The 13,570-nt window shown below is 39.5% G+C and overlaps 1 protein-coding gene across 2 annotated transcripts in view; it reads right to left on the reverse strand.

The window, feature by feature from the left end:
* Nucleotides 1-13,570, reverse strand: part of LAMA4 (laminin subunit alpha 4) — a 139,627-nt gene that overhangs the window by 48,282 nt on the left and 77,775 nt on the right. For both annotated transcript variants that reach the window (XM_037065074.1, XM_037065073.1), the window contains exons 12-16: nucleotides 13,285-13,478; nucleotides 8,674-8,790; nucleotides 4,964-5,112; nucleotides 1,001-1,142; nucleotides 60-156 (exon numbers count right to left, since the gene is read on the reverse strand). In XM_037065074.1, coding sequence (XP_036920969.1) covers nucleotides 60-156; nucleotides 1,001-1,142; nucleotides 4,964-5,112; nucleotides 8,674-8,790; nucleotides 13,285-13,478 — 699 coding nt within the window. The remainder of the gene's footprint in view (nucleotides 1-59; nucleotides 157-1,000; nucleotides 1,143-4,963; nucleotides 5,113-8,673; nucleotides 8,791-13,284; nucleotides 13,479-13,570) is intronic.

Genomic DNA, 13,570 nt, shown 5'->3' on the forward strand with positions numbered 1-13,570 from the left:
GTATGAAAGGAGGAAGCAGCTATAAATCAGAAGGCAGCTGCGAAAGTGAAGATACTTACTGGAATCTGCCTTTGTTTGCAGTTGTCTGGCTTGATTAAGGAGGTTCTCGCTCTCATCTTTATGGTAAATGATTTGTGTATCAATCCCACTCACAGCCTACAAAGGAATTGAGTGGAAAAAGTAAGAATGATCGTAGAAGAGCTATTCGTGATTTTAGGATTTAAATGATGCAGTTTATCTGCTAAACACAAAGCAAAATTCATACAGGTTCATTTTCAAAGCTCAAAAGCAAGGTCAAACATGAACATGAGACAATAATGTCCTTGGCATTTTCAAGATAAATGTTTTTTGAGGAAAACTCAGTGAACCAGGAATAGTCCCTGGCTGAGGTCCCATAAAAGTGCTTGTCATGTAGAAGCCATCGGCAAACAACTTACGAGTTGAAAAAATCGGAAGGTGAAAGGGATTAAGGAGTACAAATTGCCAGTTATAAAATAGTCATGGAAATGTAAAGGGAATATTGGGATATAATCAATAACATTATAATAATCATGTATGGTGCCAGGTGGGTATTAGACTTTTAGGGTTGATCACTTTGTATGGTATATAATTGTCTAATTACCATGTTGCACACCAAAACTAATATAATATTGTATGTCAACTGTAATTGGGAAATAAATTGAAAAATAAAAGAAAAATCTGAATATATGCATAAGCATATTCTCTATCACCAGGAACTAGTCTTAAATATGTTTTATTCAGGGACTGTGGCTTAAGAAAACACTGTCCAAGAAAGTGGCATTTGCTGTCTGGAGTAGGACACATCTCGAAGAACTTGTACTATTTTAACACTCATAACACAAATAAAATGATTTTTTAGTTCTGCTCTTTCTGCCATTTGTGTTACACTGGAAGCTCAACAGATGACATTAGGAAACAGAAAAGTCATAGCTGGGAAAAGGCAACATATAAAATAACTTCAAAATAACAGAACACTCACATCATAAATTTGGTCAGTGATGTTCAAAGCCAATTCTGCTGTATTGTTGGCTTCACTAACATAATTGGCAATATTTTCATAGACATTTGAAGCATCCAAAGCCTTCTGAACCAGCCCGTTCATATCTGAACTGTGTAAATTCCTGTTAATGAACAAACGTGTCATTATTTTTCTTGGAAAAATTTCTCCTTGGGAAACAGGGCTATTTGTGGGGCTTGACTGGACACTGCCAGGACCCTGGGCGCTTCCTGTTATTCACCACCATCTGGCTTGAGAAGGTTTTCATAAGCTCCTTTCCTAAGGGCACATCTCCTTTGCATTCCACTGCCTCTGGTGACTCCAAAACCACTCTGCTTTGGCTCCGCTCCACGTGGCTGCCTGCCTGGCAGTAGCCACAAGAAAAGGCAATGACTTAAAAACGACCCTCTGCACCTCTTCAAGCCAGAGTTTATGTGTGGTGGTGGTCAGGCAGAAGAGTGAACCCACAGTCACCCACATCTACTACTGACCCAGATCAGCATAGCTACTTCCCTCTCCACAGAAGAAACCAAGGGTCTCAGAGGTGATGCACAACCTCAGCACGGTGTTAGGTGTCAGTTGGTTTTATTATTGATTCTACCTTATTTTCCTCCTTTCTAATATGGCCCTATTTCCCTTATATTACAGATCATATTTTTTCTTAAGAAGGGGAATAACATGTATGAGCATATATGTGCTTTTAACACATCCGTGACCTTTTATAGAAGCAAGTAAGGCTCTGCAACAGGGTGCATTGCTAGCCCAAGGCACACATAGATAAGGTTTGTCTCACTCCTGAGGCCCAGCTGCCTCCTTGAAGCCCACAGCTCTATTCATACCCTCCCCGACCTCTGCCCTATACACCATGTTCTCTGCTTTTGCCCTTTTTTGGCTTCTGTAATGTTCATCTAACATATATTGAGTACTCATAATACACTGGACACCCATAGAGGTGCTGATGACAGTACATGTCTCAGAGGACTGATATGAGGTACAACATGGGTAAAACATGTGAAATGATTGGTGCCATGCCTGGCATTTGGTAAATATCAGGATTTATTTTTATAGCAAGGTATTTCCTGGATTATCATTTCAAACTAGTCAATAATTCATGTTATTGACGAGTAGTTTTTCTCCTTTATAACATAAATGCCACCTCTTTTTCTGTGGCTCCTGCTGTTGTTTGTCTCAATTTTATTCAGTTTTATATCTACTAGATTCACAATTTTTTCTCAGTTTCAAACATTGACAAGTAACATCCCTTAATTCAGCAGTAACTTCCAGAAGACTCCCTGTGACTGGTATTGAGATACCGGATCCCAGGTTGGTTCATTTCTTGAAATGCCCTATTTCCCTTAGGGACCTGCTGAGCTTGGTGAACGGGTTCTCAGTCTCTTGCATCCACTTTCAGTTCTTGTATGCTCTCTAAGGCTCTGACTGACTTCCTCTGTGTATCCTTGGCAATTTCCTCCTTTTTCATTGTTCAGGGCCATTATTATTGTGGTTCCTCTGATGTAGGGCTGGCTTATCCATGAGGCATAGTAGGGGCCTACAGAAATGTTTTCATCTTAATTTTTTTAGCAGAAGAAAAAATGAGTCTAATGATTACATTTGTTTTTATTTTTAATTTAATTTAACTTATTTTTACATTTTTTTAATGTTGTTCAAGTACAGTTGTCTCCATTTTCACCCCACCCACCCCTACCTCCCACCCTTGATCCTAGCCCCCTTTGGTTTTGTCCTTGTGTCCTTTATACACACAGGTTCCTTGATGACCCCAGCACTCCCCATGATCCCCTCCCACCTCCCTTCTGGTTACTGTCAGTTTGTTCTTTATTGCAGTGTCTATGGTTCTATTTTGTTTGCTTGTTTGTTTTGATGATTAGGTTCCACTTACATGTGAGATCCTACGGTCTTTGTCTTTCACCACCTGGCTTATTTCACTTAACACAATGCTCTCCATTTCCATACACATTGTTGTGAAGGGTAGGAGCTCCTTCTTTCTTTCTGCTGAGGAGTATCCCATTGTGTAAATGGACCACAGTTTTTTGATCCACTCATTTACTGATGGGCACTTAGGCTGCTTCCAACACTTGGTTATTGTAAATTGGCTGCTATGCACATTGAGGTGCATAGGTTCTTTTGAATTGGGGTTTCAGGATCCTTGGGGGATAATTCCAGCGGTGGAATTGCCAGGTCGAAAAGCAGTTCCATCTCTAGTTTTCTGAGGAAACTCCATACTGTTTTGTTTTTATTTTATTGCAGTCATGATATATAATTTTTAACTTATTATGAGGGAAGGAGCCCACAGAGCCAAAAGTAGCCCGAGCCCATTAAAATCACAAGGCAGCCCTGCTTTGCAGAGGTAATTCTGATCTTGCCGCTTCTTCCTCCCTGCAACCCCTTGTTCTTAGAAATGGCTTAGAAAGTAAAAACCAAGGAAGTTCTATAAGAAAGGGATAAAAGGAATAAAATGCTACAACTATTTATTAATATTTTAAAATTTTGTGAGCTAGAGTGGCAAGAAGATATACCAGGGAGCTTGAAACAAAGCTTCTTTACTTGCTTTTATAAATAGGCACAAAACAGGTACTATATCAATATACAAAATAAAATGTGCTTTTGAAATGGAAGTTCTTGATGAATTACATTTATCTATTTTTGAAGCACCGTAGGAAAATCATTGGGTATGTAATATTCACATTTTGAAGAAAATATGTCTGTAAATTTGGATGGTGCCCTGCATATATTTAGTCAGAAATATCCTAAACACAAAAGGGACCTCACGGTGACCGATGTTCCTGAACACGTTTCATGGAAAGCATGTTGTAACTTAGAGTCATGCTAGAACACCGCTTGCTGCACGTGGCATTCAGAGGTGAGTGTGGGGGTCTCCATCAGTAGGCTGGTTGATATAATAACACAAAAAAATGTGGAAGAGTATCACAGGATGGGTCTCAAAAATAATATTCTACCAGTATAGCATATTATCTAAAGCAGTATTTCATCCAAGTCCCATTTTATTGGCTTCATCAAAAGCACATTTTCTGGGAATATGACACAGAGCTGGATATAATGCCATCTCACACATCAAGACTTTATGTAACTTCTCTCTCTCTCTCAATTCTCGGGAGACTTGGAAAGATATTTGAAATTTTTGATAATCGGGAATAAAAAGATGATTTAAGTTTTGAACAGAAGTTGCTATTGGTTCTTATTTTGTTCATGACCTTTACTGATTCTTGCTCCTAATTGGCAGATTTGCAGTCCTTTCTCTATAATTATCTCATTATTTATCTATTATTTCAGGGTCATGAATTCAATTCCAATTTTTCAGCACATTTCAGTTAACATTAATTGACTGCCCAAGGGGTGCATGGCTCTGTTCTAAATGTGATGAAGAAAATTGTCCATTGATTTTTCTCTTAATAGGTGCAGAGATCAAATAGATCCTGTTAGGAACTGTGGAGTGTGGAGAGTATTTACCAGAAGTCAGTTGTATTGCCAACTTTCAATCAGCTTTACTTTAAGACACTTAAGTGTGGAAAACTAATAATGCCTATGAAATAAATACATGATGATGATAGACTTAGACCTTGTAAAGGGATCTGATCTATTTGATAGTATTTTTTTTGCAACAGTTATGGCCCTAAGTGAATGCATTAGGTCATTCTACTAATAACTGTAAAACAGAACCCCGTTCACCCCAAACACAGGTCTGTGATCTGACAGAATTTTTTAAATAGAAAATCTGCCTCCCCAAAGCAATTATATAAAAAAATGATCAGTTCTCAGACTAACCATCAATATACAAATAAACGAACAAACCCAATCTTCAAATCCACCTGCTAACATTATATCCCAGTAACTCTGGCATATGGAATTGAATGAAAATAAATTAATCAGCCTATGTAGATATATGCATTACTAAAACCAGGATATTACCTGCTCAGTTCATCAGCCTCTTGTTGAAGGTTGTGGGCGTGGTCAACAGCTTCTTGGACTAAATCTGGACTGAGATTACTTAGGTTGAACAGTTTTCCCTGTAGTTCATCTCTGGCTCCATCTATTTCAGCATAAATCCCTGAGGCATTCTAAACATTTTAAAAAATGAATTTAATTTAGAAAAACTTAAAAACATTTTCCCCAGGGAGCATCAAAACATAATCTCTATTATTCCCCATTATAAAGTTCAGTAAATTTCAGGCCAGGTCAACATGTGCCTACAAGTCTCTAAATAGATATCAATATTTATCTATTTTTCTTGCATCTTCAATTCCTTGTTCTCTACACACTGCTTCCTAACATTCAGACATGCTCCGCCACCTCTGACCTGAACACTAAACTAAGCTAGCATCTGTGTCGCTGCTTTCTCCCAGTCAGTCTCTTATTTCTCTGGTCAGGAAGGGGAACTTGGAAGCTGGTGTTCCTCGGGGTTTGACTCAGCCCTTTTCTTCCCAAGAAATCTAACTCCTTCCTCTGAGCCCAGTCTTTTAGTCTTTGAATTCATTTCCTGCCATCCTGCAGGAATGCTGATCTTTCTATTGGGCTAATCTGATTATGTTATTTCCCTTCTCAAAATCTGCCGTGGTTCTGTAGGTACAAATTCAATTCCTTAGCACGTTTCATCAACTGACCCCCTTCTCTCTCACCGATTTCATTTCTCACCACTCTTCATCATACTACATGGGCCCCTGTGTCTTTGCACATACTATTTTCTCTCTGCAGAATACTGTTTCCTTGTTTACTGTACCATCATCTGGAAAAGTTCTATTCATCCTTCCACATTCATCTCGAATATCACTTCCCTTATGAAGCTATCCCTAACTTCTCCAGGGTGAGTTCAGTGTGCTCGCAGAATTTTTAAATCTACGTACTTCATTACAGTAATCCTTTCATTTGAATATTGCACTCACCAGATTACACAATCTTGGGAGACAGAAACTATGTATAATTTATTTTGCATTCCCGGAATGTAATATACTTCCTGGTACAGAGGGTTTCTTTTTATGGAGACAGTATTAAACCTCTAGCCTTGTGGTTGGCCATCTGGGGATCAATACTTAAAAAAAAATATTTTTAATTGTATAAACAGAAAAACTGCCATGAACATTCTACCTTTACTCATTGACTCATTCAAAGAATATTTATTTTGTGGATACTATGTGCCAGGTACTCTTTTAGGAGATTGAGTGTCTATTTGCCAACATAGTCTCTGCTCTCAAGTAATTTACGATCTGCTGGGAAGATAGAGATAATAATGAACAAGCGATAAAATAAGTTAACAAGCTAATATTTGGGGAGTAAAAGTCTATTGAATAAGATACAACAGGTGAGAAGTGTTGGAGAGTGATCAGAAATAAGACGTTCATTTAGATTGAATGGTCACAAGAACACTTAGCTCTTGGAAAACTTGGGCTCAGCAGGTAAGAAGATACTGAGGCAGGAAAAAATTATGGTGTGTTAGAAAAACAGAGAGGAGTTGGGGTGTGATAGTCTGAAGTGTAGTGGGTGAGGGAGACAGTGGGGCATGAAGTCAGAAGGGTGGGCCAGAGCCAGGTCACTCAGGGTCTCCTGGGCCATGGTAGAATGAGGTGTTTCCTACTGTAAGTGTCCCTGGAGGGTTTATGTAGGAGAAATAACATGATTTGATGAAGTACTTAAAGAATTGTTCTGCTACTGCAGAGGACAAGTTTTGAGGGCCTGAAGTGGAGGCAAACGGATCAGTAGAGGCAGGTCACACTGGAAATGAGGAGACTTAGACTAAGGAGTGGCAGCAGAGAAGAGGGTAAGCATTTATTCTGGAGGGAGGGCCAACAGGTCTTGCTGAAATGGGAGTGAGAAGAAAGCAGAAATCAAGAACGACTCCAGAATTTTGATTTGAGCTAATGAGTTATGATATGCACTAAGGTGGGGGAGACTAGAAAAAAAAGCAGTTTTTTCTCAGACAATTTACATTTGATATACTTGTTATATATCCAAGTAGTAGATGAAATTGTAGTTTTGCTACAAACCATGTAGAGTTCTTACTTGAAAACATCAAGTAAGCATTTGCATATAAGAGCTTGGAATTCAGTGAAGGTATCGAAATCAGAAGTGTAAATTGTGGAATAATGCATACAATTATTTTATAAAGTCACAGGGTTCAATGGGATTAACTAGCAAGAGAGTGTGAATAGACAGAAAGGCCCAGAACTGAGGAGTGACCCATTTATTGCCCAGAGCAGGGATCAACCTGACCCAATGCCTTGTATGGACTAAAGCTCGAATAGTTTTTACATTTTTAAAAAATTGTAAAAAATTGACAACAAACAACAACCAAGAAAATAATAAGGAAGAACAGTTATATATGGCCTGCAGAGCCTGAAATATTTACCACACAGAGGATGCACAGTGGTGAAGCCAACAAAGGACGCTGGGAAGAAATGGCCAATGAGGTGGGGCGGGGGGGCAGCTTGAGTGCAGTATTGGAGGACTCAGGACATGATCTTTAAATAAGGAGGAAAGGTTCACAGTGCAAGGCTGAGAACACTGAGGAGAGAAGTGCAACCATGGTTTTGGCTATGTTGAGGTTGCTGGTGCCTTGGATAAGCGCAGCCTCAATGGAGGGGCATGGACTCTTATCTGGTGTGGGTTGAGTACAGTATACAGTGTGGGGCTGGAGGGTGGAAATGGCAACTGTAAATGACTTGAGATATTTTGCTGTGAAGCTCAGAATAGTAATGAGGCAGGCATTAAAAGGAATGTGAGTCAGGGCGTTTTTTTTTTTTTTCTTTTTAAATCTTAAAAGATAAGGACTATTAGGCAGGTCTGTATGTTGGCAGAAATGATCCAGTGAAGGATAAGAACTGGGTGAATCAGAGAGAGAATGCTTTTGGGAGCCATACCCTGCTTTCAAGGTGGGGAAGGGTAGGATTTAGGAAATAGATGGGGGGATGGGACTGTGATGGAAGAAGGAATGCTTTATTATTTATTACTGGAAGGAAGGTAGAAATCTTGATACCAATGCAGGTGAGCTGGTAGATTTGGAGAAGAAATACTAGAAGAGTTCTTTTTGTTATTAATTTTTTAGTGAAGCATGAAGCAAATTCATCAGCCAGACAGACAGAACAGGAGGTAGGTTTCCCACCAGTTATGTTGGCAGCACTGGGTGTGGCCACGATGCTGGAGGTACTTCTGTGTATTGGGGATACAGGGTTAGAATTCTCAGGTGAGTTCAGTAGGGGAATAGTGTAGAAGCTAAGGGTGTTTGCAAAGAATGATTATATTGATAACTGTAGCTGCTCAGAGGGAAGAGATGATACGAGAAAAAAAAAATAAGGAAATGGAGGAGGTCTCCATGTTTCCAGAGAATGTTGGAGTGGGCATTACAGTAGCCACTTGCCTCATGCGGCATTTTGAGCACGTGAACTATGGCTAATGTGATTGAGGAATTAAAATTTTAACTTAAATTATTTAAATTTAAGTTTAAGTAGCCATATATGGGTAGTGGCCACAGTTCAATGAAACTGAAAAATTCAGTCGCCTGATCTTATTTTTCTAATGCCAGCCAGCTAACTGGATAGGTTTGAATTGGATTGAATCATTCTGTAACCTGGAGCTGCTGTCCTGATCTGCTATCAGTACAAATCTGAACAGGGCACATGCATTCTTACCTTTATTACATCATCAAGTTCTGCAAGGGTCAGACGAGGGATTATCAGAGATTCCGATGATGTCTTCAGGGAAGCGTTCACCCCATCCACGTGTTCCCTCACTTTGTCATGTTGTTTCTGCAGGAAGGAAGAGCAAAGGAGAGAGAGGAAGAGAAGGAGGCTTTACAGAAAGCATCAGGCAGAGTGGTCAATGTCAACTCGTTGTCTTTGCACCCAGACAGATGGGGTTCCAGTCTCAGCCCCACCCCCTACCTAATTGCTGTGTGACTTAGGGGAATTCTACCTTCTGAATGCTCAGTTTTCTCATTTACAACATGGAGAGAACAAAAGGAAGCACCCTGGAGCTTTGAAACATGTGGTTGTGATTATTACTTAAAACATCATTAATTCAGAGTTAACACTTGACTCTTCATAAATATAAAGTGAAATTATGAATACAGGATAGTACGTAAGCTCTCCACTTGCAATAGCAGGAAAATGAATTCGAAAAGTGTTTATCATGTGCTAACTTGGGGCACAAATAGCTCATTTGCATAGGAATAAAGCATAGACAAAACTATCGTAATGTCCTTTATAAAATTTAAAATGGCCTTATTATCAAAGCACAAAATCGTGATACTCCTTTCTCCCACTCTGAGTTCAGTATGTTAAATGCTCAGAATTTTTGAGAAGGGAAATTGCCCAAGCTGCTAATATATTTCTTGATGAATGCTTTAATTTCCACCTTCACTACTGGATGTTGTGATTGTGAAGAAATATGATGGAGCTTCAAATGAGTTCAGCATTTGAGAGTGACACAGAATGAAACTTTAAGAGGAAAAAGTAAAAGACTCATTTTATAATCTGAGTAAAAAATGACTTTAAGTTACTTCAGATTCAATAATTTGAGTTGGGGTTGAAATATGTAAGCTATAGGATAATCTAGGATATCCTAGAAATAATGAGAGAAGCCCAGTTACAGCAGGATGTACATTAAAACTTTCTAAGTTCATCTTAATGCTTTTCAGACTGCCTGAGGTCTTTCCTGATTTAGTGAAAGGGAAGATGGAGTCCATCTTCTCTGAATGTGCTGCTATAGGGGAAGACGAGGTCCAGGGACAGAAAAGAATCCCCTTTGAACATCTTCATAATGCAAGAACATTGAAAAATCTCAGTATCCATCAAGCTCCAGTGAGTGACTATCTGGGCTTAATTATTTTCATCTCCACAAGGAGAAGTAGTTATATAGCTGTGCACAAAAGCAATATTTTAAAGTATATAAGGAAAGGAGGATAAAAAAAGGCTGATATTTGTAGGAGACCATTCTGTATGTCATGGGCCCAGCTCCCACTCAGAGATGCACAGGGCCCACACCCACAGATAGGTTCTCCTGTGGGGAATCAGGCCGGCATTGTACCTAGACTGCTACGAGACTTGCTTTTGCTAAAACTCTCTCACCTTGAATTGAGGCAGAAAACATTTACTGCAAAGTAACTTCCTAAAATCCATGCTAAACCTTCCGAGGATGAGTGTAACTGTTTCAACCACTTTTCCCTTCTCATTTGCAAATATCCTTCTTCTACGATGTGATTAGTGGCATCATCTCCTTTGTTTTCTGTAAAAGGTAACCACCTAAAGCAAACCTGTGCATACTTAATGAGGATGTAATGTGCCCAGGAAAAGAAATAAAGGCCTGTCTTGGCAGAGGCGGAGGTTTTTTCTCTCTTTGAGAGAAAAACCATGCCATCCATTTTCCTCCACAGGACTCGGTAGTCCGTGTGAATTTCTCATGCCTCATCCACAATGTGGTAGACCCCACAAACCAGGGTCCACATCAGATATTTACTTATGTCTATCAGAGCATTTTTCTTTTTACAGAATCTGAGCTATAACCCCACTTGGAAGCCCTTGCCTCTAGGTCACCTTATGGGAACAACTGCTAACACCCCGAGGTCACAGCCAAACTTCAAAGCCATGTGCTTATGGCCCTGTGGAATGAGTTGATTTATAGTAGCTAGAAAACAATGTGCTTCAAGTTAAAGGGTCTCCTGCAAAACATTAGAATGAGTAAAATTAATTTTGAAACAAGTAAATATATTCCCACAGAAAGATGGCCAACTTGAACAAAAGAAAGTTTTAGAAACAAATAATTATGAAAATGACACAACATTATTCTGCATGCTTCAAGAACCATTTCACATATTTAAAAAAAAAATCCTGATCCTTGAAAAAAATAAGAGCAACAGTCCTGGGAAGGCAGAGCTTAAGCTTATGAGAATCTGTAAATGGTGCTTTGTAAAGAGTTTTTAGCCTGTTTTTGAAATATAGAATATTACATTCATCTGATAAAGATATTTATCATGCTGCTACCCCTTGATATTGGGAGTAGAAGATGAAATAAATATGTAATTGTTAGTTGTGTGGTTTCTGTTGGCATCAAAGTGATTTTATTTGGTTTTGTATAAAGACTGGAATTTGGGGGTTATTATAATTGATAAAGTGAAATACTTCAGTTGAGTGGGAGAGACAGATCCATTAAGAGACTGGTCACAATACAGAAAGAGATGAGCGCAAGGCATCCTATAGGACTGCTGCATTGGTGCTCCTGCTAATTCAGAAGAGTGGGGCAGGCCTCCTGGGGGAGGTCATACCTGGAGGTACCTAGGTAAAGGAGAAAAGAAGTCTGCTTTTCAGGCATACAGGATTTTCGGTCGAGAGATATTGTCTGAACTGAACATGTGAAGCAAGGAGAAGGCAAGAGGTAGGGCTGAAAAGGCTGGCAAGGGCCCCTTGAAGAGACTTCCGTGTGCCACGTGAAACAGCATAGACTATCCTGTAAGACGTATCTTTTGAATTTTTTTAACCATGACTCACAGTAAAACAATGTATTTTACAATATGTTGCAATCCAGTAATCATACCTAACTGAAATATAAATTTTTTTCTTAAAAAAATGTTGGTTACGAGCTCTCAAAACTTGTTTTATGATTCACTAAATCAGTGATTTTCAACCAGTGTGCTGTGAGAATTTTTAAAACATGTAATACCTGACTATTTAGTCAGGGGCACTGACCTCTTTTTCCTTAGATTGCCAAATTTAAAAAAAAATGACAACAGCTAACACAAAAATAATCATTGGGTATGAGTGAATCAAACTTGTACCTATTTTGTTTTGTTGGATTGGCAACAAACAGTGTGTTCCTTGGTGTGCCGCAGAAATTCAGCAGTTAGTTTATGTGCGTCATGAGATGCAAAAGGTTAAAAATCTCTCCATTAAATAGTTGAAAGCTGTAGCGTTAAAGGCACTGTACAAGCTGTAAGGTGAAAATGAAGGCTTTCAGTAAGAGCAAAAGGACAACAGCGGTCAGCACTTTAGAGGGAGGAACCTCCCACTTGGGCAGGATGGGAAGATGGCTCGGAAGGGAGCAGGAATGCAGGAGAGAGAGGACAGGACTATTGTGGTTGAGAAATGAAGGCCCACGCGAGAGAAGTTGTAGAGAAAGAGAAAACAGAACTAAAAATAATGTGATGGTAAAGTTGGCAGGATCCTGTGGTTGACTAGACGTGGGAGGTGAGAAAGAAGGGAAATTCAATGATAAGGATGAGCCTCAGTAACTCTTTTGAAATCTACTTGAAGAAATTATCTTGTGTTACATTTATAATTTTGTTGCATAAGGTAATCATGCATTTGCTTAACAAAGAATGCTATCCTGACCATTATTATTCTAAAAAATATTGGCTAAGGGATTGCTGCTATTAGAAAATGGTGGTGTTAAATGTAATTCACTTTTATTTAGGACATTTTACAAGGACTTACCAAGAGGCAGCGACGACTGAAAATCAGGTAGAGAGCCTAATTTAAATGGATTTTGCCCGCCATAAAAGTAAATGTAAGTGAATTAATGAATTTGCTCATGGTTTCCTAATTTTTCATTCTAGCATTCATAAGTACGTCAACACATGCACATATCTATCAGAGGGCTCCTCTCGTGGGTGGTGTGAGTGCATGGATTGCTTGGAGCACACAAGTGACCACAGCTGTTCTTAGCCCTGGATGTGTGTGCACGTACAAATCCTGGCCCCACAGGGCTAACTGCCTTTGCAAGCTATGGACACATCTGGGATTTTCCTCACTTCTTTGTATTTACATGACCTTGGCTTGAATTAAACTCCCTATGTCCGCAGCTGCTGACCAGCCAGGCTGTGAGATTTATTTATCATGCCTTTCTAAAAATTTCACATATCCTCACAGGAACACGGTTCTGGGTTGTTTTGGCGTTCCAGTGCTGTCAGCACAAAAATAAAAAAGTTAGGCACAAGAACAGTGCAATACATACTCACCTGCAAGAGCAACACATTCATACAGGAGGACCCAAGCACCAAGAATGATTGCATTCTTATCAATGCAAAACCTAAACAATTTTCATTGTTTTAACTTGATGTTAAATGTACACATTTACATGAACAAATTATAGTGGCAAAAATGTACAAATGTTTTAAAGATGTGAATTTAAATACTGGCACATTTGTGCCAGTATTTAAAAAATTGTGTAACGACTGCATCCCTTTGGCACAACTTTGTGTGGTGTTGCTCGTGCCTGAAATTCATGGATGGTTCTAGTGTCCACTGTACCTCATGGTCCCGCTGCCTGGCTGCTGTGGCTCTGTTCATGTCTTCCGCATCCCTGATATGGACAAGGGCCTGGTGAAGTGATTCCTGGAGGTCTGACAACTTAGCGTTGTAGTCGTCCAGCTGCTCCAGGACCACAGGAAACAGAGATCGGGTATCATTGTACAGTCGCTGCCAACTCTCAGCCTGACTTAACACTGGGAAGAAAAATGACGGGAAACTCAGTCTGCGCTTCTGCTGTCTCCTCCCCTTCCATCAGCATTTAGAGATGCAAACGTCTCAGGCTACG

The sequence above is a fragment of the Sturnira hondurensis genome, unplaced genomic scaffold (genome assembly GCF_014824575.4).
Source record: "Sturnira hondurensis isolate 20B ecotype Veracruz unplaced genomic scaffold, ASM1482457v3 Scaffold0015596, whole genome shotgun sequence".
Lineage (NCBI taxonomy): Eukaryota > Metazoa > Chordata > Mammalia > Chiroptera > Phyllostomidae > Sturnira > Sturnira hondurensis.